At 52.8% G+C, this 25,463-nt stretch overlaps 1 protein-coding gene across 5 annotated transcripts in view; it reads right to left on the reverse strand.

Moving 5' to 3' along the window:
• The window catches only part of POU6F1 (POU class 6 homeobox 1), a 29,196-nt gene extending 4,065 nt beyond the window's left edge, over window positions 1-25,131 (reverse strand). Inside the window, exons 1-11 of one of the 5 annotated variants that reach the window (XM_008256468.5) lie at window positions 24,991-25,131; window positions 15,094-15,302; window positions 14,795-14,889; window positions 12,410-12,605; window positions 7,661-7,785; window positions 6,667-6,892; window positions 5,811-6,070; window positions 5,064-5,192; window positions 4,318-4,521; window positions 904-1,045; window positions 46-214 (exon numbers count right to left, since the gene is read on the reverse strand). In XM_008256468.5, the coding sequence (XP_008254690.1) occupies window positions 46-214; window positions 904-1,045; window positions 4,318-4,521; window positions 5,064-5,192; window positions 5,811-6,070; window positions 6,667-6,892; window positions 7,661-7,785; window positions 12,410-12,605; window positions 14,795-14,842 (1,499 nt within the window). In that variant the 5' untranslated portion in view covers window positions 14,843-14,889; window positions 15,094-15,302; window positions 24,991-25,131. Of the gene's footprint in view, window positions 1-45; window positions 215-903; window positions 1,046-4,317; window positions 4,522-5,063; window positions 5,193-5,810; window positions 6,071-6,666; window positions 6,893-7,660; window positions 7,786-12,409; window positions 12,629-14,794; window positions 15,012-15,093; window positions 15,303-24,990 lie in introns of those variants that run through there. The other 4 variants (XM_017341860.4, XM_089308366.1, XM_089308365.1 and 1 more) reach the window with 4 other exon arrangements.
• Between the last annotated feature and the right edge of the window lie 332 nt (window positions 25,132-25,463).

The raw sequence follows: 25,463 nt of genomic DNA on the forward strand, positions 1-25,463 counted from the left end.
AGGCACTGAGCAGACCCCCATCTTGTCCAGGACAGTCTTACTCACCGGCAGATAGCTGACTGGCTGTAGGCAGGACCTTCCGTTGCAGTCAGAGCCTGGCCCACCTGGGTCTGGGTAAGGCCCAGGGACAGCCGCCGGATCTTAAAGTTCTTGGCAAACTCACGGATCTCTTCTAAGTTGATGCCATCCTCATCCAGACTTGGAGTATGTGGCTCTGGACCAGAGGGAGGGACCAGGGATGAGTATGTAAGATGGCTAGACCAGGGGTGAGTATGTAAGATGGAGGGACCAGGGATGAGTATGTAAGATGGCTGGACCAGAGGTGAGTATGTAAGATGGTGGGACCAGGGATGAGTATGTAAGATGGAGGGACCAGAGATGAGTATGAAAGACAGGCATCATTACTGCTTTTCTGGCCCACTGGTCTGGACTGGTGCAGCAGTGAGGCATGAGAACATCCAGCAAAAGGCTCGTGAATCCTCATCATCCCTGCCCCCAAGCAAGACCTGGGGGACAAGGGGCCTGGACCAACCTATTCAGGAGCAAGGGTCTACTTTCAAGTTCTTCCAGCTCTTACTGCTCACCTGCCCCAGTTCTCACTACACCTGCTGGCCATGCACATTCCTCAGATACTGGGTGAGTGAGCACAGCAAAGGCAGCCAATGGCTTAGCCTCTCAGAGAAGCAGCTGGACAGCTGGCAAGGCAGCCTCCACCGGCAGCATGCCTAGAATGCAGCTGAACAAGAACGAGGCTAAGAAAGCCGGCCCGTGCATCGGGCCTCTGCCCTTCCCCGCTGGGCTCCAGGAAGTTTACTATGGAAAAAGCAGCATCTGAAGAGGTTGGGGGCCCCCAACTACCTACCTCCCGGCTACCCCACACTCCTCCCCCCAAGAGCCACTTACTGGACACCAACTGGCTGACCGTGGGAGTCTCTGAGCAGGTAATCGGGATGGGAGCAGAGGCGGATGGTTTGACGGCCGGGGCTGGGCTGGCAATGACCACGGCAGGCGGGGGCGCAGCAGGTGTGGGCTGGATGGGTTGCACCTGAGAAGGGACAAGTCCTGCCCAGCTCAGGGGGTTGGAAGCCCTGGGCAGACAACAGCAGGGCAGAGAGGGACACAAAGCCCTCTCTCACCCAGCACAGTCCCACCTGTGCCCTGTCAAATGACAAGTTGCTTATTAATACCTGCCCCATGATAATGACACCTAAGAGTTTCCACCAAGCTGGGGCCCCACAGCTTCCTGTGATGAAGGCAGGCAAGAGACTCAGATAGGTTCAGCATGCTTGGTCAAAGTGCTAGCAAGAGCCCACCCTTGGGAAACTGCTCTCAACCCCCTGCCCTCAACAGAGAAATCTAGTCTTGATTCGGGAGCCTCCTGGACCCAAAGACCCATGAGCAGGGAACTGGTAGGTAATGCTGGCACCTACCTATAGTGACATACTATGCAGCCATTACAAATAATAGTGTCTCTCTTAACTACTCTGCCCTCTAACTCATAGTGCCAAGGGGAAAAAATGAGGTGTGAAAACCATTTTCTGGGGCTGGGCATAGCAAGTTAAGCTAGCACCTGTGACACCCGCATCCTGCATGGGCCTTGGTTTGAATCTCGGCTGTTCCACTTCCGATCCAGTTCCCTGCTAATGGCCTGGGAAAAGCAGTGGAAGATGGCCCAAGTGTTTGGGTCCCTGCCACCCATGCAGGAAATTCCGAAGTAGCTCTTGGCTCCTGACTTTGGCCTAGCACAGCCCCAGCCAGTACAGCCATCTAGGGAGTGAACCAGCAGATGGAAAATCTCTCTTTCTCTCCCTCACCACCCTCCTTTCTCTTCCTCTCTCTGTATAACTCTAACTTTCAAATAAATAAATAAATATTTTAAAAACAACAAACCATTTTTTCTATGGAAGAATGCCTTTAAGAAATTCATTGAAATTTCCAGAAAAAATAATCTTGAAGCCTATGAAACAAGCTACTAACTTAAAGTCATCTCTGGAAGTGAAATTAGAAGAGGTTTTACTTCGTTTTGTTTTGTTTTGTTTTGTTTTGAGAGGCAGATATATAGAGACAGACAGTGAGAGCTCCCATTCACTGGTTCACTCTCCAATGCACAACAGCCTGAGCCAAGCCAAAGCCCAGACATCCCACAGGGGTGGCAGGAACCTCTTTACTTGAGCTACCATCGCTACCTCCCAGGATCTGCATTAGCAGGAAGCTGGAGTCAGGAGCCACAGATAACTAAGGCATCAGGCTCGTTCTATGTGGGATGGAGCATCTTAACAAGTGTCTCAACCACTGGGCTAAAACGCCTACCTCTTACTTCTTCCATTATAAGGAATGCCGGGCTGTTTATAAGAATCATGCAAATCAAATCCTGTATCTATAATCAGGAAAAAGTACGGATATATGAAACAAGTGTTTTTAGCAATTTTTTTTTTTTTTTTTTTTTTTAGGAAAAGCTTCCCAGGGACTGCAGGTTTCTCCCGGATGGCCTTGCTGCCTGGGTCCTCTCTCGTCTGTCTTCATTCCCAGGCCTTTTCCTGGGTCCACAGCACCCTGTCTCTTGCTAGCACTGTCCAAACTATCTCCTGACAAGTGACCAGGGGTCAAGTCTCTCATCATGGTCCAGTTCTTGGCTTCACCCAGATAACAGAGGAATTAATTTTATTTGTTTGTTTGTTTGTTTTTTGATGCATTTTTGATCAGCTGCTTCCTTGCTGAAACACTCTGGTGGCTCCCCAGTACGTTGGGGTAGTAACAGCAATAGGAGCTACCGTTAGGAAGGATGTTTTGTGCACCAGAGTTGTCATCACGTAGGTGTAGCATTCCTAAAACAAACCCAGCTTCAACATCACCTAGGAAGTTACAAGTGCACATTCCTGGGCCCCACCCCACACCTGCTGAATAAGAAACTCGGAGACAGGCCCAGGACCAGGTGATTCTGATGTTCAAGTTTGAGAACCACGGCTCCAGCGCTTGGTACTTGCTGTGGTTTCCCAAAGGTAGAACATCCAACTCGCCTTTTTAGATGAGTTCCAGTGCCTTCTCTATGAAGCCAAAACCCCTACTCTGTCAAGAGCTTCCTTCTGTGGGGTCCTTGAGTACCTTATTAGTCCCCTACCATAGACTTTGTCATGTGACTTGTAATTGTCACCCACGCTGGGCCTTAGGGTACTCCGGGCATCTTATCTCTGTGTCTTCTGCACCTGGGATATAATTGCCCCTCAAAAAATTCCAAGGTGGGGCTTGCTCTGTGGTGTAGCAGGTAAAGATGCCACCCGCAATGCTGGCATCCCAGGTGGGCACTGGTTCAAGTCCCAGCTGCTCCACTTCTGATCCAGCTCTCTGCTATGGCCTGGGAAAACAGTAGAAGATGGCCCAAGTCCTTGGATCCCTGCACCTGTGTGGGAGACCCAGAGGAAGCTCCAGGCTCCTGGCTTTGGATCAGCGCAGCTCCAACCATTGCAGCCAATTGGTGAACCAGCGGATGGAAGACCTCTCTCTCTGTCTCTGTCTCTCTGTCTCTGTCTCTCCTATCTCTGTGTAATTCTGACTTTCAAATAAATAAATAAATAAATAAATAATTACAAGGGCAGGCATTTGGCCTAGTGATTAAGACACCAATTAAATATACACATCCCACATTGGAGTGCCTGGGTTTGGCTGCTGGCTCCAGCTCCTCACTCTAGCTTCCCTCTAATGCAGATCCTGGGAGGCAATGGCAGTGCCTCAGGTAATTGGATTCCTGACACCCACATGGGAGACCTGGATTGCGTTTCTAGCCTTTGTTTCTGCTTCTACTTCAGCTCCAGCCCAGTCCTGGCCATTGCAGGCATTCGGGGGGTGAACCAGTGGATGGGACCTCTCTCTCTCTCTCTCTGTCCTGTGTCTCAAAAAAAAAAAAAAAAGAAGAAGAAAGAAAAATCTTGAATGAATAAATAACTAGCCAAAGCCAGAGGAGAAGAAGAAGAAGAAGAAGAAAGAAAAAATCTTGAATGACTAAATAACTAGCCAAAGCCATAGAGGAGTAGTGTAGAGGCGAAAGGGGGAAGAGATGGAGAGGCACAGAACTAACCTCCCAGCACTGACCCAGGCCCAGTGTACCTGAGGGCACAGGTACATGTTGTGGTGTGTGTGGGCAGGGGCCTGGGGTGCTGTTTTCTTGAGCAGGGCATGTGTGCATCCCTGTGGGCCTTCTACTCTGGGAGCACTCCTCTCTCTCCAGAGTTCCACAGGCGGCACTGCCTGGCAGTCTGGAGTGGAACAACAGCAATGGCTGCCCCACAGCCCCAGCCCCAGCCCCAGCCCCAACCCCGGTACCTCACTCTTAGCAGGGGACTCAGGCGTGCTTGGTTTCCGGACAGCCACGGGCGGAGGCAGGGGGCTGCTGGCCAGGGTTGCAATCACCTGGCCTTGGGCGTTCAACAACAACTGGGGTGTCACGGCCTGGACCTGCAGGCTTTGTGCTGGTGCTGGGGCCGCCACGCTAGCTGAGTTCACTACCCATGGAAGCGTTCCAATGACCTGGGAGGGAATAAGACAGACACCCCAGGTATCATGGGAGTGTCCTGCTCCACCGCCAACCCAAATCCCCACACTGGCAGGGGAAAAGACTAACTTGGAGAAGTCGCTCATCCCCTGACCTCTGCTCAATTCACACTTTTTCCTTTATTTTATTCCCCAGAGCAGGGGGAGCTCTGGATGCAACTCAGAGACACTTGGATGTGGCTCGCTGCTCTGCCACATTTTAGCTGTGTGGCTTACTTTTTCCGTACCTCAGCTTTCTGTCCTATAAATAGGGAGTGGGAGAAAAAAAGAAAAAAAAAAAAAAACACCCTCCACCTAGCCCGATGCCTGGCTACAGAGTGGGTGCTGCATTTTCCAACTGTCCCTCCCCCACTAGAGAGAGCACCCCTGGGGCAGGGTGTGTGTTCTACATGGGGCGGGGGTGCTAGGAACAGTAGCCTGGCACCAGTGTCTCAGTCTCTCAACCCAAATCCCAGCCCCCTCCTCCTGGCCAGCCACCCCACACTTCCCACCACTCTGCTCTGCCTTTGGCCACTTGCCTGTCCCTGAGCATTGGTGAGGATCTGACTGCTGATCCCGGGCATGCTGGGAATGGCGTTGGTAATGACCGGAGTCGTGGTGAGGGAGCCCAGAATCTGTGTCTGTCCCCCGAGGGAAGCAGCACTGATCTGTGGGCAGAGGAAGGGCCTTGCTCAGAGGCCATGGGGCAAGGGAGAGAGCCGGGCACAAGGGAGAGGGTCAAGGACACGGGGGTGGGCAGACATGAATGTGGGCTGGAGGCCCATGTCCACCAGCTGAACCGTACTATCCAAGGTTATGGGCTGCAGGGGGTTGTGGGGATGGGCAGGGCCACGGTCATGGGACAGCAACTCTGGGTAAGCTTTCAGGCCAGGCCTGGGAGGGTAGAAGGGCCAGACTGGAGAGGCTGACGTCCTCCTAGTCACCTCTAACCTCCCACAGCCGGACCAGCAGCCACTCTGCAGAGACACTGGCAGGTAGCTGTGAGCCTCTGGCTGCACCTTAGTGATGGCTCTGTACACATCATCCCACCCTCCATGACTGGTCCAGCGGTTCAGGCTCTGGAGGATTCTCCCAGCCCTCTTGGCAGAGGTGGTCTGCTTTTTGTCCAGGCCGGACAGGCTGACAGTTGCAAAGAAGACCTCAGAGGGAGCCCATCTCTGCCGATGTGTCGGAAAAGGGTGGCACTCGGGGGCTGGTCCTCCACCCTTAGCCCAAGATTGATTTGGTCCATCCCTGGTCAGCCGTGGGAGAGGGCAGCAGCTTACGATTCCCGGGCTAAATGCGAAGCCTGCAGGCTGGACGGTAATCTGGGGAGGGGTGTCCACTGGCTTGGGGGTGGGGGCAGCAGCAGTGGCGGCGGCGGTGGGTTGCGGTAGGATGGCGGGTGCGGTCTGCAGCAGTGGCTGGGTCTGGAACAGCGTCTGGGGCTGGGCTGGTGGCCGCGGCTGGGCCAGTGAGGAGGTCTGTACCGGTGGGGCCGCTTGTACAGGTGCCGGGAGAGCAGTGTTCGTGAGCACAGCAGCCGCTACGGAGCAAGGCAAGAGACACAGGTGCTCAAGTGCCTAGCCACGGCCCAGAGCGGCTCCAATCCCAAAGGATCTGCACGAGAACAACAGGGTGGGGTGGTGTCGGGGCAGTGGGCATGGGGGGCCCGGCAGCTGCAGCCATGATTCCCTTGATCCTTGAAGGTTGGCACACGCCAACATCTCTCATCCCCCCCACCCCGGGGCCAGGAGATGTGCAGGCTCAAGACCCCGACGTGGAATCTTCTCGTGGTCCATTTCAGGAAGCAGCTCACAGGGTGAATGCTGGCGTGGCATGGCGTGGCGTGGCGTGGCGTGGGGTGGGGTGGGTGGGTGGGGGCAGTCTCATTCAGTTGAGCGAAGTGAGAAAGGCCTCGCTGGCCCAGCACGGGTCATGGCCCACAGTCCCAAGGCGGTGCGGCAGCTCTGCGGCCGGATCCAGACTCCAGGGCTGCGGCCCCCGGGGGAGGGCGGCGGGTTCTGAGTCCGACATGGCCAACACATGTGCGGGGTGGTGGTGGTGGTGGTGGTGGTGGTGGTGGTGGTGGTGGTGTAGGGTGGTAGGGGCCTGGTGCAGTCCTGGGAGAGTGGCCGTTACCTTGGAGACCGGCTAATGGTGGCTTGAAAACTGCCCCTGTGGGAGAAGCAGCGGCCAGTCCAGGGAGGGCAGCCACGGTTGCTGTAGGAATTGTCCACACGGCCAGCCCCTGCTGACCGGCCACTTGACCTGCAATACTGATGGGGATAAGAAGAGGTTGAGTAACTGCCCCTGCTGGAACCATAACTCCTGTCAGAACTGTGGCTAAGTTTTCCTGAGTCAAGACCTGCAAAAGCAAACAAGATTTCAAAAAGAAAAGAAAAAAAAATAAAATACAAAATCAACATCGACAGCGCAAACACTGGGTCTCTCGGACCCAGTTGAGCACAATCAAAGCATTCTGAGGGCAGTGGGAGAAAGGTCAGGCATGGGTCGGGGGGTGGGGAGATGGAGGGGACCTGGACCAGACTACCCTGCCTGCCAGGAAGTGGCCCAAACCTCCCCCACAGGACAGGAAGGGGCACACAGGCCGGACCCACCAGTCTGCTGCCTCCCCAGTCTTTCCCAGGCCCCTGCTCAGGGGACAGCGCCCTGTGGCCAGGGAGCAGGCGCAGAGCTGGCCCAGCCCAGTGGTCAAGGGGCCACAGAGCAGCTGGGAAGCCCTGATGGAGGACAGCCTGGGTTGTCCGCACAGGACAGGGTGCCCGCACTGGACGTGTGTAGCAAATGTCCCCAGGCACTGCGCATGCTCCCTTTGCCGCGCTGCCCGGGTTGACAAGGGCATCCGCTCATTTTGCCATCAGATGAACAGAAACTCTGGCAGCATCCAAGAGTGAAAGCAATTGCTACAGTGCTCACTGGACCCTCGGAGACTGCCCGGCAAACGCAGATCCGCTTTCCCAAATGGGCCTGGTCTGGGGCAGGGAGAAGCCGGGGGGCCTAGTAGGAGCTGCCCTCCTTTGTCCCACCTCCTGCACTTGCCAGATCCCCACGGCCACGCCCATGCATTGCTCCTGCCCACTGCCCTCTGTCCAGCTCTCCAGGCGGCCCTTACCTGGGGGGCAGCTTGTACGGCCAGTGGCGTCAGGGTCTGAGATGCCGCCTGAGGCTGGCTTGGGGCTTGGCTGAAGGTGGCAATGGCAGGGGCAGGGCTCGGAGGGATCCCCGGGAGCGACTTGGCTTCACGTGGCATTGAGAGAAAGGAAAAGGAGTGAGTAGGATGCCTGAGTGGCAACTCTCGGCCCACATTTCTGCAGAACCCAAAAACCCATCGTTGGCAGTAGGGGGCCTCATCACAGCCACGCAGCAATGAGAAGGGTGGTTGGTTCCTTGGTGGTGAGACAAGGAGTACATACTCTCACCACCAAGGAACCAACCACCCTTCTCAAGGAGTACATACATTGGCTGATGATGTTGGATCAGGTCAGTGGCCACTTAATACAGGCTGGGCACATACTGCCAAGCTCTGAGAGAGGCCTACGGGACCATAATGTCAGGACAGGAGGTCAAGAACCTCTCCTATCCCTTTTGTCTTTAAGATCCCCTTGTGTAAAGTGGGAACCAGTGAATCAGCAACCCTAAAACATAGGAAGGGGTTGGAGGGGCCCGCACTGTGGCTTAGCGGATGCCATCCCATATGGGCGCCGGTTCAAGTCCCAGCTGCTCCACTTCTGATCCAGCTCTCTGCTGTGGCCTAGAAAAGCAGTAGAGGATGGCCCAAGTCCTTGGGCCCCTGCACCCACATGGGAGACCTGGAAGAAGCTCCTGGCTCCCAGCTTCAGATCAGCGCAGCTCCGGCCATTGTGGCCAATTGGGGAGTGAACCAGCAGATGACAGAAGACCTTTCTCTGCCTCTCCTATCTCTGTGTAACTCTTTCAAATAAAGAAATCTTTTAAAAAGCACAGGCAGGGGCTGGCATGGTGGTACAGTGCATTAAGCTGCTGCCGGTGACATTAGCAGCCCATAGGAACACTGGTTTGAGTCCCAAATGCTCCACTTCCACTCTAGCTCCCTGGTAATGTGCCTGGGAAAACAGTGGAATATGGGCCAAGTACTTGGGCCCCTGCCCCCATGTAGGAGCTCTAGATGGAGTTCCAGTCTCCTGGCTTCAGGCTGGCCCTGCCCCAGTCTTTGTGGCCAATCCCAGCCCACATTTTAATTTAGGAAGGGGCCAGCATTGTGGACCACTTGTGACACTGACATCCCATATTGGAGCATGGGTTCGTGTCCTGGCTGCTCCATTTCCCATCCAGCTCTCTGCTAATGTGCCTGGGAAAAGCAACAGAAAATGGCCCAAGTGTTTGGGTCCCAGCCACCCATGTAGGAGGCTCGGATGGAGTGCTGGCATCCTGGCTTCCGCCTGGCCCAGCCCCAGCCATCACAGCCACTTGGGGAGTGAACCAGAGGATGGACGCTGTCCCTCTAATTGTCCCTCTCTGTTGTACTGCCTTTCAAACAAATATATAAATCTTTTTAAAAAATGTTTGGAAAAGTATTGACCTATCTTGGGAAGAATCAGTCACAGCATATAGTAAAATCTACAAGGCTAAGGAATTTAGGAGCTGTGCAACAACAAAGCTCTTATAAAATAGTAGGAAAAAAATGAAATGGAACATTTATCTCCTCTGTGGAGGGAAGAGACTTATTTAAAAAAAAAAAAGAGATGTATTTATTTTAAAGTCAGAGTTACAGAGAGAGAAGGAGAGACAGAGAGAGAGAGAGGTCTTCCATCTGCTGGGTCACTCCCCAGATGGCTCCAACGGCCGGAGCTGGACCAGGCCAAAGCCAGGAGCCAGGAGCCAGGAGCATCCTCCAGGTCCCCCACGTAGGTGCAGGGGCCCGAGCACTATGGCCATCTTCTGCTGCTCTTCCCAAGCCATTAGCAGGGAGCCAGACTGAAAGCAGCCAGGATACAAACCAGTACCCATGTGAGAGGCCAGTGTCACAGATGGCAGCTTTACCCACTATGCTACAACCCCATGCCCAGAAGATATTTTTCCAACTCTGAAAAAAAATTTCAGAGAAGGTTAGGATAACTAGCATAGGAAAACTGAAAAACCATTTTCTTGCACAAGAAGTAATAAAATGCAAAAAAGGAAAATGTGAAAATGGGGATGTGGCAAAGCTGAGTGATAAAAGCTTACCTTCTAAAGAATGAGGGGCCAGTGCTTTGGCGTAGTGGGTAAAGCCACCGCCTGCAGTGCCGGCATCCCATATGGGCGCTGGTTCAAGACCCAGCTGCTCCACTTCTGACCCAGCTCTCTGCTATGGCCTGGGAAAGCAGTACAAGATGGCCCAAGTCCTTGGGCCCCTGCACCCTCGTGGGAGACCCGAAAGAAGCTCCTGGCTCCTGGCTTCGGATCAGCACAGCTACGGCCATTGCGGCCAACTGGGGAGTGAACCAGAGGATGGAAAACCTCTCTCTCTCTCTCTGCCTCTCCTCTCTCTCTCTGTAGTTCTGACTTTCAAATAAATAAATGCATCTTTAAAAAATAAAGAAATGAAATGCTCATTGTATGGAGGGATATTCCCATAGAGGGCCATGGGGTCCTGGGGTTTACATCCATGGAGGGTTTTGTGGTCTCTTCCTGCAAGACTGCTTTGCAGAAATTCTGAAACAACTCCTAGAGCCATCAATAATACACCTGCTGTCCACGGCATCACCCATTTTTTTTTTTTTATCGGTCTTCAGTAGACTTTTTATTAGAGAAAGTAAATGTGACAGAGGTAGAGAGGAAGGAGGAAAGGAGAGGAGAGAGAGAGAACCACCCAATTTTGAAGTCAGTTCTTTTCCTGCTCATTGATAATAAGATTTTGTATTTTTCCATGTGATAATTGCCTCCTATGTTAATAATGAATTGCTCTTCAAAAGGAAAGACAGTGGACCACCCCACAAAAAAAAAAAAAAAAAAAAAAAGGCTAAAGGCCCAATACAAAGGCCTTAAAAGCAGCACTATTGATAAGAAGGAAAAACCAGACAATTTGACAATGGCCCAAACCAGACGCAGTTTAAATCTATGTCAATAAAGGAAATGCATATGAAGCAGTTGGTGGTTAAGTGCCGTACAACATAATCTCCCTTTGGTGGTCACGTCTTAGGAATACGGAGGTGGGACTGGATGGCCATTTAGAAAGACACCAATCACTGGATTATTATTTTTTTCCCCTGAAAAAGTTTCCCATCATCTAGCTTAGCTTAGCTTAGCTTTCATAAGAGGAAGTCCCTCTTAATATTGCATACCCAGAAATCTTCCTTTAGTCTCTGCCGGCAGCTTCCTAGGCGGTGGCACCCTCAAAATACCTCCCTTAGCTGCTGAATAACCAAAATCCCTTTACAGAAGATCCCTTTGGTGAAGGGCTTACATATACAAGGCTGCGCCCATTACCATAAACACTCAAGGTACAAACAATTGCTTTAGGATCCGTTTCCGAGAACACATTTAGATGAGGCATAGAATGAAGCCTCCAGAAGTGAGAGATGGAAGGTGGACCAAGGGGTGGAAAGGGGAGTTAGGGTACCAGGCATTAACCTGAGAAGCCTCCTGAATTGTCTGGGAACAAAGGCTTCACCCCAGGATGGCTGCACTGAATGGAAACAGTAGCAACAGCCCTGGGAAGCAGGTGCCCCAGCCTGGCCTCAACACAGAAGCAGAGCATGGCTAGGTTACGGAGAAATGGGCCTGGGTCTCCTCACGAATTTATTCAAGCGGGGAGGAAACAGCTGGGCTCTCCAGGAACCTGGCCACTGATTTGCAGAAAGAGCAAGCAATGTGAGGTCACCCACTTTTCATGTTAAGGAGCTGCTGGCTCTCTGAAGTCTGTTGTCCTTTGCTGTCTTCCTGGTCCGTCATCTTGGCCCAGCCGGGCCAGCCCAGGCCTAGGGAAGGGGTGGATTGCAGCAGAGGGCAAGGGGAGAAAAATCCTGGTGTCCTAGAGTGGGGATTGGCAAAGAAGGCCCAAGGCATCCAGTAAAAGGCATGGCTTGAGGCCGCCACTGTGGCGTAGTGGGTAAGGCCGCCGCCTGCAGTGCCAGCATCCGATATGGGCACCGGTTCAAGTTCTAGCTGCTCCACTTCCAATCCAGCTCTCTGCTATGGCCTGGGAAAGCAGAAAATGGCCCAAGGCCTTGCGCCCCTGCACCTTCGTGAGAGACCTGGAAGAAGCTCCTGGCTCCTGGCTTCGGATCGGTGCAGTTCTGGCTGTTGCGGCCAACTGGGAAGTAAACCAGCAGAGGGAAGACCTCTCTCGCTCTCTTTCTCTCGGTGTGTAACTCTTTCAAATAAATTAATTAAAAAAAGGTATGGTTCACTCTGCAAGGTGTTACTGAACTAGTCAATGACCAGAGGGCAGTGCAGGACACCATAGCTCAGCCACCTCTCGCCCAAAGGTCACCTTTGGAGGACAGCAGGTGTACACCTGCTAGGAGGATGGGGCAGGATGCTGTAGAATCCTACCTACTCGTCACCCAGCTCTGGGTAGGGAACTTGACCTCATCCTCAGCTCCTGACCAACAGCAGGCCCAGCTCTCTGCCTGCGCCTAGGGTCTGGGTCTGGGCAAAGGAGCCTTTGTAGCTGATTCAGCCGCCTAAGCTGATCTGTCTGCCAGTCTCTGCCTACCTCACCCGCATTGCCCTAGATTAGGTCTGGAAGAACGGGAGTTCCAAGCACGAGGAAGTACAGACGGCAGACAGGAGGTACAGCTGTGTGGTGGGCACAGAGGGCCCAGGCTGCATGCTGGCTCGCCAGAGGGCCAGAGAAGGGACTTGGCTGGAGCAACCCCAGATGGGAGCAATGGCCTCCTACCAGTTGCCTCTGCAGGGGCCTCTGGCTTGTCTGGCCCAGCTTCACCAGCAGGCTCACTGGCTTCAGCCGGGTCCCCACGGAGGGAGCCCTCAGCAGTCACAGCCTCCAGGCCTTTGCCCTCCTCCTCAGCAGGGAGCTGGGCGTCCACTCCGACTTCCAGCACTCGAATGGTCTCATGGCCTGACATCACGATGACCTGCAAGAAGAGGGCAAGGGACACTGCTGGGGCTCAGGGCGGGGTGGGGAGGTTGGGTGGGACGGGGGGTGGCACAGCTCCTGGGGCCGGAGTTCTGGGAGTGGTCAGGGGCCCGAGGTGAGGGCACTTCAAGATGAGGACCTTCTGTCCAGGGGATGTATGCGCTGAGAGAATTCCAGAACCTGTGGCAGGCGGCTGCTCCTGAGTCACAATCAGAGCTACTAGACAGAAGCAGGTCTTGGGGCCAGCGCTGTGGCGCAGCGGGTAAAGCCCTGCCTGCAGTGCCAGCATTCCATATGGGCGCCGGTTCGAGTCCTGGCTGCTCCAATTCCAATCCAGCTCCCTGCTATGGCCTGGGAAAGCAGTGGAAGATGGCCCAAGTCCTTGGGCCCCTGCACCCGTGTGGGAGACCTGGAGGAAGCTCCTGGTTCCTGGCTTCAGATTGGCGCAGCTCTGGCCGTTGCGGTCAATTGGGGAGTGAACTAGCGGTTGGAAGACATCTCTCTCTCTCTCTCTCTCTCTCTCTCTCTCTCTGCCTCTCCTTCTCTCTGCATAACTCTGACTTTCAAATAAATAAATAAATCTTAAAAAAAAAAAAAAGCAGGTCTGGGGACAGGCAGGAGGGGACGACAAAGAGTCTCGCCTCTTCCCATCCAGCTTCCTGCTAATGTACTCAGGAGACAGAGGATGATGGCCCAAGACCTTGGGTAGACTTTGGGCTCCGGCCTGGCTCATCTCCCATGGTTATGAGCATTTGGGGAGTGAGCTACTGGATGGAAGATCTCTCTCCCTGTGTATCTTTTCCTCTCCGTCACTCTGCTTTTCAAATAAACAAACAAGAAATCTTTTTTTAAAGAAGTCATTGTAGAAAAATTAGAAAATACTTAGGAACTTCAAATAGTTCACAGAAATGCAATCATTAAAAAAAAAAACTAAGCATAGACTTGAAATTTTTTTTGTATTAAAATAAATGCATCAGGGCCAGCATTGTGGCACAGCAGATTAAGTATGGCACCAGCATCCCATATGGATGCCAGTTTTAGTCCTGGCTGCTCCACTTCTGATCCAGCTCCCTGCTAATGTGCTTGGAAAAGCAGCAAAAGATGGCCCAAGTGCTTGGGGCCCTGCACCCATGTGGGAGACCTGGATGAAGTTCCTGGCTCCTGGCTTCAGCCTGGCCCAGCCTGGCTGTTGTAGCCATCTAGGACGTGAACCAGCAGAGAGAAGATCTCTCTCCCCACGTCTCTCTTTATGTAACTCTGAGTTTCAAATAAATAAATACATTTTTAAATGCATCTTTTGATTTTTTTTTCCATTAACTTTTTTTTTTTTTTTTTTTTTTGACAGGCAGAGTGGACAGTGAGAGAGAGAGACAGAGAGAGAAAGGTCTTCCTTTGCCGTTGGTTCACCCTCCAATGGCCGCCGCTGCAGCCGGCGCACCGCGCTGATCCGATGGCAGGAGCCAGGATCCAGGTGCTTTTCCTGGTCTCCCATGGGGTGCAGGGCCCAAGCACCTGGGCCATCCTCCACTGCACTCCCTGGCCATAGCAGAGAGCTGGCCTGGAAGAGGGGCAACCGGGACAGAATCCGGCGCCCCGACCGGGACTAGAACCCGGTGTGCCGGTGCCGCAAGGTGGAGGATTAGCCTATTGAGCCACGGCGCCGGCTCTCCATTAACTTTTAAAAGTGTTCCCGTACAGAAGAAAAAAAAAAAGCCAACAGTAACTCACTGGATGTCCAGACTTTTCCCCAAGTGAACTTACACACTTAACAAATTTTGTGTTGGGGGAATGCGTTGTGGCACAGCAGGTTGGGCCACTGCCTGGGACACCCACATTCCAGGTTAGAGTGCCTGGGATAGAGTCCCTGCCTCCACTTCCCATCCAATTTCACGAGCCATCAGCGTTGCCTCCCAGGGTGCGTGTTAGTAGGACTCTGGAGCTGAGACGCAAACTCAGGCCCCGGAAAGTGGCACGCAGGCATCCCACCGGCACCTTCACCACTCTGCGGAGCACCTGTCCGCTATCTGTGCATTTTCAAAGTCACCGCTCAAATCCCTAGATCCTAGTTCGAAGCTCCATCTGGACAGGTGACGTAACCACGAGGGGCTCCAGGATCTTCCTCCCTTAGCCACACCCCTCAGTGCATCACTCCCCCCACCCTCCGCCCGCTGCCATCCCGGAAGATACCTGCTCATTGACTGTCAGAGATGACTCTGACCCTGCTCCCGGATCCATGGTCGCTTGTCGGGGTGGGGTGGGGGCCAACCCACACCTAGTGCATCCTGGGTAAGACGGGATTGGAAAAGCAAAGGCTGATGTGACACGGTGATACAATTCCCATCCCATCTAGAACAGTCAGAAATAGAGCGGCGGGAGAACAGGGGAGCTGGGTTCTCCCAAGTATCTGGAGGAGTAAACGAAATAGGATTTTTAAGAAGTTTCATACTAAAGCGTCTCACTTCCTACAGCATCCTAGGAGAACTTACACTCTGGAGGAAGCAGGAACATCTGTGCTTAGGGTGACAAGAGGAAAGGGGGGGCAGGCATCCGCCCCCAGGGGTCCCCCGGTCCAGTGAAGACAGCACACCCAGCAGAACCCGGCGTGAATCTGATCCAGGCCCTCAGCACCTTAGACAAGGGAAGGAGCGACCTGGGTACTAGCGTGCTTCTCAAAGGAGAAGTCTGGGCAGACTTCCTGGAAGAGATGATAAAGACATACATTAACACAGTGGTCTCAGATTTTTAATACGCATGACCATCACCCCGGGCACTTATGAAAAATGCAGATGTCCATGCACCTTTCCCCCAACAACTCGTAGGGAATGTGATTCAGCTCTGAGGTGATGCCAGTGACGGGGCCAGGACCAACAGTGACCTGTACCAGCCAAGGCGGGACATCCCAGGTGGCCTGAGGACTGGAGTCACAAACCACAAAGTTGTAAGAAACCAAGGAGGCAAGTAGGGCTATACACTTGCATAGGAAAGAAGACAATTAACACCTCAAGTCCCACCGTGTGCTAAGCACTTTCTGGAACATTAACCTCTGGGGGTGACAGCTGAGGGAATTAAACTCACTTCTTTTCCCTCTTCCTCCTCTGGGTCTGTTGCTAATTTTTTTTTTTTTTTTTTTTTTTTTTTTTAGGAAAAACTGTTATAGTCTCAATGTTTGTGTCTACTTGGGATATGAAGGCAGAGTCCTCATGAATGTGGTTAGTGCCCTAAAAAAAAGAGACACGGGGCGGGGTGGGGGTGGCACAAGGACACGGCCAGGAGGCGCTGGCTAGGCAGATGCCTTTGATCTGGGATTTTGCAAGCCCCCAGGACTGAGAAACAAATTTCTGTTGTTAGAAAACTACCCACTTTGTTGTTGGGATAGTAGCTGCGGTGGACTAAGACAAACGCACCTGACACAGAACTCACCATTTAGTACGGTCACAATGTTGTTCACCCATCACTGCTACCTAGTTTCCTATTGTTAGGTAGGAAGTCAGATATGAGCTTATGTGTGTGTGACATAAAGGCCTAAAGAGAAGACGTCTATGTCCAGCATATGCATCTCAAAGTCATCCCAAAGCCCTGCCCCCTCCTACCTGATAACCTGCCAGGTGGGGGTCCCTGCCCCTTCTGCCTGATAACCTGCCAGGTGCAGCCCAGTATCTGCACTTCAAACGCCCTTCCTGCTTTTCTTCTAAAGGGGCCAGACTTCCCCCTGTCTGATAACTTCAGGGAGAAAACTCAAATAGAAGTTTTTCTATTTACATCCAAAAAGCCCTTTGTTCCAAGAGGAGCACAGGTGGGGAAGCAAGACCCATCTCCTTAACCCTCCCTCACCCCCCACCCCCCCACCCCGCCCTCTGCCTCTCTGCTGAGTCTGGCGACTGCCTGGGCAGGTGTAATCTCTCCACTCAACCATGTAACCTTGCTCCTTCCCTCCCCCGCCCCCCCAGTCTGAGCAACTGCACTCTCTCTCAGGTCCTGTCTGGAGAGGTGCCCATCTGTTCTTGCGGATGTCCCTACCCTAATAAACTTTGCTACCTTTTACTTTCCACAACTCTGTCTCACGCCTGAATTCTTTCTTGTGTGAAGACAAGAACCCTGCCATTCTCTGGTAACACTACCTTAGATTTTTATTTATTTGAGAGGCAGAGTTACACAGAGAGAAGCAGAGAGGGATCTTCTACCTGCTGGTTCACTCCCCAAATGGCTGCAATGGCCAGTGCTGAGCCAATCCGAAGCCAGGAGCCAGGAGCTTCTTCGGAGTCTCCCTCACAGGTGCGGGGGCCCAAGCACTTGGGCCATCTTCTGCCGCCTTCCCAGAACATCACAGCAGGGAACTGGATGGGAAGTGGAGCAGCCAGGACATGAACTGACGCCCATATGGGATACCAGCGCCGCAGGCAGAGGCTCAGCCTACTATGCCATAGCACCCGCCCCTAGTTCCAGAACATTTCATTCCACCCAAAAGGAGGCTCCACCTCCACTGGGAGTCACTCTCCTTCTGTTGCCACCTCCCAGTCCCTGGCAACTGATCTACTTTCTGACAGTATGGATTGGGCTTAGCAGAATCATACAACAGGTGGTTTTCTGTGTGACTTCTTTTACTTAGCCGATCCATGTTGTAGCATGTATCAGAAGTTCATTTCTTTTTATGGCTGAATAATATCCTGTTGTATGGGGTCGGCATTTGGCCTAAAGCTAAGACGCCGAGCCCCTTGGAGCAAACATTGTTGTGCAGTGGGTTAAGCCACCACTTGGGATGTCCGCATTCCATATCAGAATGCCTAGTTTGAGTCATCCTGGCTACTCCATGCTTTCAACCCAACTTCCTGCTCTTGTACCTGGAAGGCAGTGAGTGATAGCCAAAGTTTTGGATTTCTGCCACCAACAAAGGAGACTAGGATGGAGTTCCTGGCTCTTGGCTTCGACCTGGACTAGCTCTGACTGTTTTGGCCATTTGGGAGAGTGAACCAGTGGATTGAGGCTATTTCTGTCTCTCCCTATGTCTCTCTGTCATCCTACTTTTAAAATAAATATATATTTTAAAAGATATCTGGGGCAGGCGCTGTGGCTCAGCAGGCTAAGCCTCCCCCAGCAGCACCAGCATCCCATATGGGCACTGGTTTAAGCCTCAGCTGCTCCACTTCTGATCCAGCTCCCTGCTATAGCCTGGGAAAGCAGCAGAAGATGGCCCAAGTGTTCGGACCCCTGCAACCACATGGGAGACCCAGAAGCAGCTCCCGGCTCCTGGATTCAGATTGGCCCAGTTCCAGTTGTTGTGGCCATTTGGGGAGTAAACAAGCGGATGGAAGACCTCTCTCTCTCTGTCTCTCTCCGTAACTCTGCCTCTCAAATAAGTAAATATTAAAACAACAACAAAAAGCAATATACCTGAGTCCCACATTGGAGTACATAGGTTTGATACCCAGCTCTGGCTCTTGACAACAGCTTCCTGCTAACGCAGATGCAGGGAGGCAGCAGTGATGGCTCACGTAATTGGATGCCTGCCATCATGTGGGAGACCTGGATTTGAGTTCCCAGTTCCTGGCCATGTGGGCATTTGAGATGTGAAACTTTTGTTTTCGATTGTGAGGATATACTCCATTCACTTATTGATGGACAGGTGGGTTTCTTCTCCTTTTGATTATTTTTGAATAGTGTATCTATGAAGATTTGCGCACAAACTAAACACCTGTTTTTCCGTTCTTTTGGGCCGATATCTAGGAGTGGAACTGCTGGATCGCTCTTGGGGTTTTGGCATTTTTGTTCCCTCGCAGAAAAAGCTCCCTGAACAAACCAGAACTATAACAGTCCTTCCCTCCTCTTCCTTCCCAGGTCACTTTAGAGCAAGACCAAGAAAAGGGCAGGCAATTCAAGAAACTCAGCAACTTGGAAAAAAGAAAAATAAGCCTTTTGGGGCTCACGCTGTGGCTCAGTAGGTTAAGCCTTCGCCTGTAGCATCAGCGTCCCATATGGGTGCTGGTTCAAGTCCCAGCTGCTCCACTTCTGATCCAGCTCTCTGCTATGGCCTGGGAAAGCAGTGGAAGACGGCCCAAGTCCTTGGGCCCCTGCACCTGTGTGGGAGACCCAGAAGCAGCTCCTGGCTCCTGGCTTCAGATCAGCACAGCTCCGGCCATTGCAGCCATTTGAGGAGTAAACCAGTGGATCGAAGACCTCTCCCCCCCGCCCCGCCACCTCCCATTACTCTGCCTCTCAAGCAAATAAATAAATCTTAAAAATAAATTAATAAATAAAATTGGCCGGCGCCGCGGCTCACTAGGCTAATCCTCTGCCTTGCGGCGCCGGCACACCGGGTTCTAGTCCTGGTCGGGGCACCGGATTCTGTCCCGGTTGCCCCTCTTCCAGGCCAGCTCTCTGCTGTGGCCCGGGAGTGCAGTGGAGGATGGCCCGAGTACTTGGGCCCTGCACCCCATGGGAGACCAGGAGAAGTACCTGGCTCCTGCCATCAGATCAGCGCGGTGTGCTGGCCGCGGCGGCTATTGGAGGGTGAACCAATGGCAAAGGAAGACCTTTCTCTCTGTCTCTCTCTCTCTCACTGTCCACTCTGCCTGTCAAAAAATAAAAATAAAAAAAAAATAAATTAATAAATAAAATAAACTTTTCCTCTTCAAGTAAGACAAGGGTGTAGAGTAGGGAGGGGTGGAGGAATTTGTTAGAACTGGTGAGCACCACCCACCTTGCTGGGGCTCTAGCTTCATTCCTGGGGGATGTCGCCCCCAGATTTGGGGGCTTTTCAGAGAGCCTGTTGGATGGGAAGTTGTGATGAGCCACAAAAGGTGTCACACAGAGAAGCCAATTAGCAAGTCATTTGCAAACGCAAATAAGAGACAGAGACAAAACCAAGAGGAAAAGTGCATTTGGGTCCGTGATAGCTGATACATACATTTCATGAAGTTTTTTTTCATTCCAAATAAGGCCATCTGCAGGAGGCATAGCAGTTGGTCATCAGAAGACCTGAGACTTCCTTGCTAGGGTGCCTGTTCTGTGGTCTCTGGTTCCTTGCTGCCACCCAGGGACACCCACAGGGAATGGCTTAAGCAGAGGCAAATGTCTACTTTGTGACTGAATTTCAATAGGAATTCAAGCAGCGGGTAGGGCTTAGGCGATTCCGGTTACTCTTCCATCCTTGAGATTCTATGGGCTTATGAAGACCTGGATCTTCAGTGTCCATTCCCTTGTGTCAAAGAGAAGGTGACTCCTGGGTCCCAGCCCGTGACCACACCTAGGCCTGCCCTTACCCACCACAAAGACTTAAGGCCACCAGAAAGGCAGGCGGGGAAGAGCAAAGACCGCCCTCGTCCTGAACCTCTCTCGAGGTCTTAGTGTCGACAGCTCCTATCAAGGACATGGATATGATCGCGAACACCTATCTAAGAGGAAGGCTCTTGGCATCTGGGCTCTGTGCTGTGTTACCCTTGTGCAGTATCTGTGCAGACCTATCCCCTGGACCCTACTCCTTTGCTTTCTTTCTCCACAAGGTGAATTGGAAAACACCTGGGTCAAGCCAGGCAAGCACTGAGGCATTGCCCACAACCAGAGACCCCGGGGAGGGCCAGTGCCATCCAGGGTTTCAGTAGAGGCAATGACTTGATTCTCCCCACTGTTGTCCTCCAGGAACTGCTCTGGGTTACAGCAGCACTTGGGGACACAAGGAGGTGCCTCAGGAAAGCCCAAGCCAAGCAGAACTCCCTGGAACAGCCGAGACCCTGTTAGGAGAAATCTTGACCTGCCTGTCCATCATTAGGTCCCCACATATGTCAGTGGCTGTTGCGTGCTGCATACCGGGGTTACAGTACCCCGGGTTACATACCGGGAAAAAAACCACATTTCCATTTTTGTCAAGAAGTCTCAGTTTCAACATGGCAGTCAAAGAAATAAACAAAAGGTCACCATGACACAACACGTTGATGAGCCCTGGTGGATGACCAGGTGGTGGAGAATCTACCGGGGGGGGGGGGGGCGCCTAATGCAGTTTTGTGTGGTCCTTTTTCCCAGGCCGACAAGAAATTTGATGCAAGAAGAATCTCATCCTACGTAGGAAAATGGAACTTGTATGAAACTCAGACTTTTCAATCAGACCCTGTGACTTTAATCACTCCCATAACATTTAATGTGACTGTGGTTTTTGAGGGGGCAAAACACCTTATGATCCAGTCATCTGGGGTGGGGGTGTAAAGTTAGCATACTCCAAGGAGGGGTTGGGTAAGCTGAATTTGCTTGTACCTGCAGTCATTGAAACAAAGTTACATGTCTTATGGGAAACCACTTTTTTTTTCTTTTGAAAAATAATCTGTAATTGACACATAGTAGCTGTACATAGTTTTGGAGCACAGTGTAACATTGCAATACATCCATGCAGTGTGTAATGATCACCCTTCAGATTTTTAACACCGTAAATCTCTGGCTAGGTTGTTTGTTGACATGCGTAGCTACAGCTCTAGGCTAGTGTTAAAGTTTAATTTGTGCACCTGCTCACCTCCCGCAGAGCTGCCACTCACAATGGCCACAGCAGAGGGCAGGAGGCTGGGATGTCGGGAAGTTTGGCCACTGCAAGGGGCGGCCAACCCACTCTTCAAGGCCTCCCTCCGTGGTTTCCCACCATCCCACAACTACCAAAGCAAAACCCACCCGGGACCTCATTCAGGAACTTTAGACTCACATATCCAACCGCATCCGGATGGCTCACTTCATCTCATACTCAACAGGATTCCCATTCCTCAGCGGCTCCTCAGGCAGGCGGCCTCCCCATCTCAGCAAATGCTGACCTCCCCCACCCTGTAGACCCAGAAGACAGAATTCCCCTCTCCTCACCACCACCACTACCACCACCCCAAGCCACACGGCTCCAGTCTGTGGAGTAAAGGACACCGCACCCCTTCCTGCACCTTCTTAATCAACAGACACCACGCAGCCACTTTCCTCTCCAGGTGTCACCACCTGATGGGGTTCCTGCATGTCCTCCCATCTCTTTCCAATCCTGGCCCCAGGACATGGATTTCCCATCCTACCTGCTGAAGAATGATAATCACTATCTATGTGAACCCAGGCCATTTGCACATGCTGTTGGGGGGGGCGTCAATGACACACTCTCAAGACACACTGTCAGGTTCAACATGTCAGCGCTGATATATTAGCTTGTGGGACTTGGGACAAATGATTGCTCCTCTGCACCTCAGTTTTTTCTTGTATTGAGAGAAATAGCATTGCTTTCAGAGGGCTAGCATGAGGACTGAACAACTCACACATGCAGAAAAGTTTAGATCAATGCCTCGTGGGTTGCAAGTGGTAGATATTATAATTTACATATATGATCTCAATTATGTCTTTTAATTTAGTGTAGCAGTGAGGAAGCAGGTACATCTCTTAGTTTTACCACTTCTTAGCTGTGAGACCGTGGGCAAAGGCTTACCTCCCTATGTCTCAGTGAGCAGACCAGAAATGGAGACAGTATTGTAGTAATTGTAGAAGGATCTGATAAATGGCAAGTGTTGTCATTTAGTTCTGACACCAGCAACACGGGGCCACGGAGCCCAGTGGTTAGGGACACAAAAACTCAAACTTGGCCAACTATGTACGTGTCTGTAGCCAGCACGTTACTGCTCTGTGTTCTCTGATAACTCCTTATAAGAGGCTGTCCTGGGGCCAGCTCTGTGGCATAGAGGGTAAAGCTGCCACCTGCAGTGCCGGCTGCTCCGCTTCCGATCCAGCTCCCTGCTATGGCCTGGGAAAGCAGTAGAAGATGGCCCAAGACCTTGGGCCCCTGCACCTGCATGGGAGACCTGGAAGAAGCTCCTGTCTCCTGGCTTTGGATGGGCCCAAACTCAGTTCTGGCAGTTGCAGTCATTGGGGGAGTGAACCAGCAGATGGAAGACACCCTGCCCTTCTTTGCAACTCCACCTTTCAAATAAATAAATCTTAAAAAAAAAAAAAAGGCTACCCTGAAATTGTGCAAAACACCAGGAACAATGACATTAGCTACCAGCATCCTCATTTTAGAGATGAAAAAGCTGAGGATCGAGGGGAGATGACAGTATGAGCTTCCAAGGAAAACTTGGATTCAAATATTAGATTGCTGGTGGGTGTGTTGTCTAGGGGTTAACAGACCACTTGGGGCACCCCATGTCAGAGTGTCTGGATTCAAGTCCTGGCTCTGCTTCCTATTCCAGCTTCCTGCTTCCTTTGGCATCTATATGGGAGACCCAGATTGAGCTCTGACTCCTAGCCTGACCCAACTCCAGCTGTTGCAGGCATTTGGGGAGCAAACCAGTAGCTGAAAGATCTTTGTCTTTCAACTGAAATGAATATAAATAATAAATTAACATATGTAAAACATGTTGACCATGACAAAGCTGTATGGGGATGGCACTGTGATACAGCAGACTCAGCTGCTGCCGCTTGCAATTCCAATACCCCTTGCTGGGCGCCAGTTTGAGTCCCAGCTACTCTGCTTCCAATCCTGCTCCCTGCTAATGCACCTGGGAAAGCAGCCCATGATGGCCCAAGTGCTTGGACCCCTGTACCCACATGGGAGACCGGGATGAAGCTCTTGGCTCCTGGCTTCAGCCCAGCCCAGCCCTGGTCATTGCAGCCATTTGGGGAATGAACCAGAGAATGGAGGAGGACCTCTCTCTCTCTCTCAATCTGAGTCTCTCCCTCTCTCCCTGTAACTCTGCTTTAAAATAAGTAAAATAAAATCTTTTTTTTTTTTTTAAATGGGGGCCAGCGCTGTGGTGTAGCAGGTAAAGCCACTTCCTACAGTGCCAGCATCCCATAAGGGCTCTGGTTCAAGTCTTGGCTGCTCCACTTCCGATCCAGCTCTCTGCTATGGCCTGGGAAAGCAGTACAAGATGGCCCAAGTCCTTGGGCCCCTGTACCCATGTGGGAGACCTAGAAGCTCCTGGCTCCTGGCTTTGTATTGGTGCAGCTCTGGCTGTTGCAGTCATCTGGGGAGTGAACCAGCAGATGGAAGACCTCTCTCTCTCTCTGCCTCTATAACTCTGCCTCTCAAATAAATAAATAAATCTTTAAAAAATGAGTACATTTCTTCTAACTCAGTTTCCTTAATTATGAGGTGGGGCAACTTCTAGGAAGAAAGAACAGTTCATCTCACGCGTGCACATGCACACGCACGTGTGCACAGACATGCACACATGCAGAGACACACACAATCACTCGGTGGTTTTATCTCCTTAGTTTTTACACTGATAACCTGCTTGCCCACCCCCAGAGTGAAAAGTCCATGACAGAATAAAGCTTTGCGTGAACTACTCAGAACATGGCACTTGGTGGGGATTTTTGTTGAACCAAGGAAAGAAGGCATGAAAGTCCTCAGAAGACATGCAAAGCAACATGGGCACGCAGCCATGTCACCCTAAGCTCCAGGATTTGGATCCAAATGCAGTGCATAGAATTATTCCCTGGAACGCCTAGGCTGTCTCAGGCCACCAAGACAAGGGGAAGAGGAATGTATGGATAGGAACCATGGAAAACCAGCCCTTGACTTTGGTGCAAGGAATCAGCAGGAGCAGAGGAGCCTACAACCTCTGCAAAGTCTCTTTCCTCCTACCCAGGAAGCCTTCCTGACGCTTTTTGTCGGCCCCTGCTGGGGGGCAGAAGCTCCTCTGACAAGGTTTTAGGCTTTCCATCGTGGCTGGTGAGGGCTCCCCAGGCTAAAGCCGAGCTTAGAAGGCCCCGGGGGCTCCCTTGGCCTTGCCAGGTGAGCCTATCTGGCAAGGACACATCGGGCCCATTATGATGACTATTATTAATAATAACATTGCTATTAAATATTTATGAAGTGCTCATGCTCCAGTCGATGGAGACCCTCCCACCACCCCGCTGGCCTTCCAGCAACGCGGGGACCCCTGACCCCAAGACCCATCAGTTCTCCCGGGCTCAGGAGAATCACGACAGGTGGTCCCAGCTGCCGGGAACACAGGAGTCCGGGGTCCTCCCGCGGGGGGTGGGGGGGGCCGCGAGGATCCGCTCCTGATCGCCGCCGGTGTGAGTGCAGAGCGTCCGTCCCCTGTGGTCTGTCCCCAACCTGGACTTCAGGGGCAGCAGCGGAGAGGGGCCGGGCCGGGCCTCACCCCCAGTCCCCGGGTCCACCTGGCGGCCGCCCCCTCCCCTCCCAGGTCGGCGGTCGGCTGCTCGGGCGCGGCCCGGGGGTGCGGCCCCGTCCCGGGGCTCTCCCCGCCCCAGCCCCATGTCCCGCCGCCCGGGCCCTGCGGCTTTTTTTCTCTTTATCATAAATATATAAATTATGCTAATTACGGGCATTGCATATTAACCAAACCCGAAACCTCCCCTGCCCGGCCCCCTCCCCCTCCGTGCAAACCCCTCCCCGCCCGGACCCCGCTACTCACCGGAGCCCGAGCCCGAGCCGCTTCGCGCGGTGCCGGCGGCCACCGATCAGAGGCTCATCGCACAGCCGGGGCCCGGGGGCCGGAGCCGGGGCCGGGGCGGCCGCCGCCCGCAGACAAAGGAGCCAGTGCGGCCGGGCTGGGCTCGGCTCGGCCGGGACGCCGGTCGGGACCCGCCGCCGCCCCCGGGCCCCCAGCCCGGGCCGGGCAGAGCCGGAGGGGGCGGCCGGGAGGCGGGAAGGGGAGGCTTGGGGGGCGGCCAGGTGTGTATTTTTCTCCTCTCCCCCCTTCCCCGACCCCCCCTGCCGCCCCCCCTTTCCCCTCCTACTGCTACTTGGATTTTTTTAGCTGCTGCGTCATGAGCATAATTTATGCAAAGCGCTTTGCCGCATGCTGCACCGCCCGCGCCAGCCGCCGGGGGCGGGCAGGGAAGGGAGGGGACAAGGAGCCCGCGGCCGGCGGGGGCGGGGGCGGGG

Source organism: Oryctolagus cuniculus, chromosome 11, assembly GCF_051225735.1.
Source record: "Oryctolagus cuniculus isolate XC-2025 breed Fujian yellow rabbit chromosome 11, ASM5122573v1, whole genome shotgun sequence".
Classification (NCBI taxonomy): domain Eukaryota; kingdom Metazoa; phylum Chordata; class Mammalia; order Lagomorpha; family Leporidae; genus Oryctolagus; species Oryctolagus cuniculus.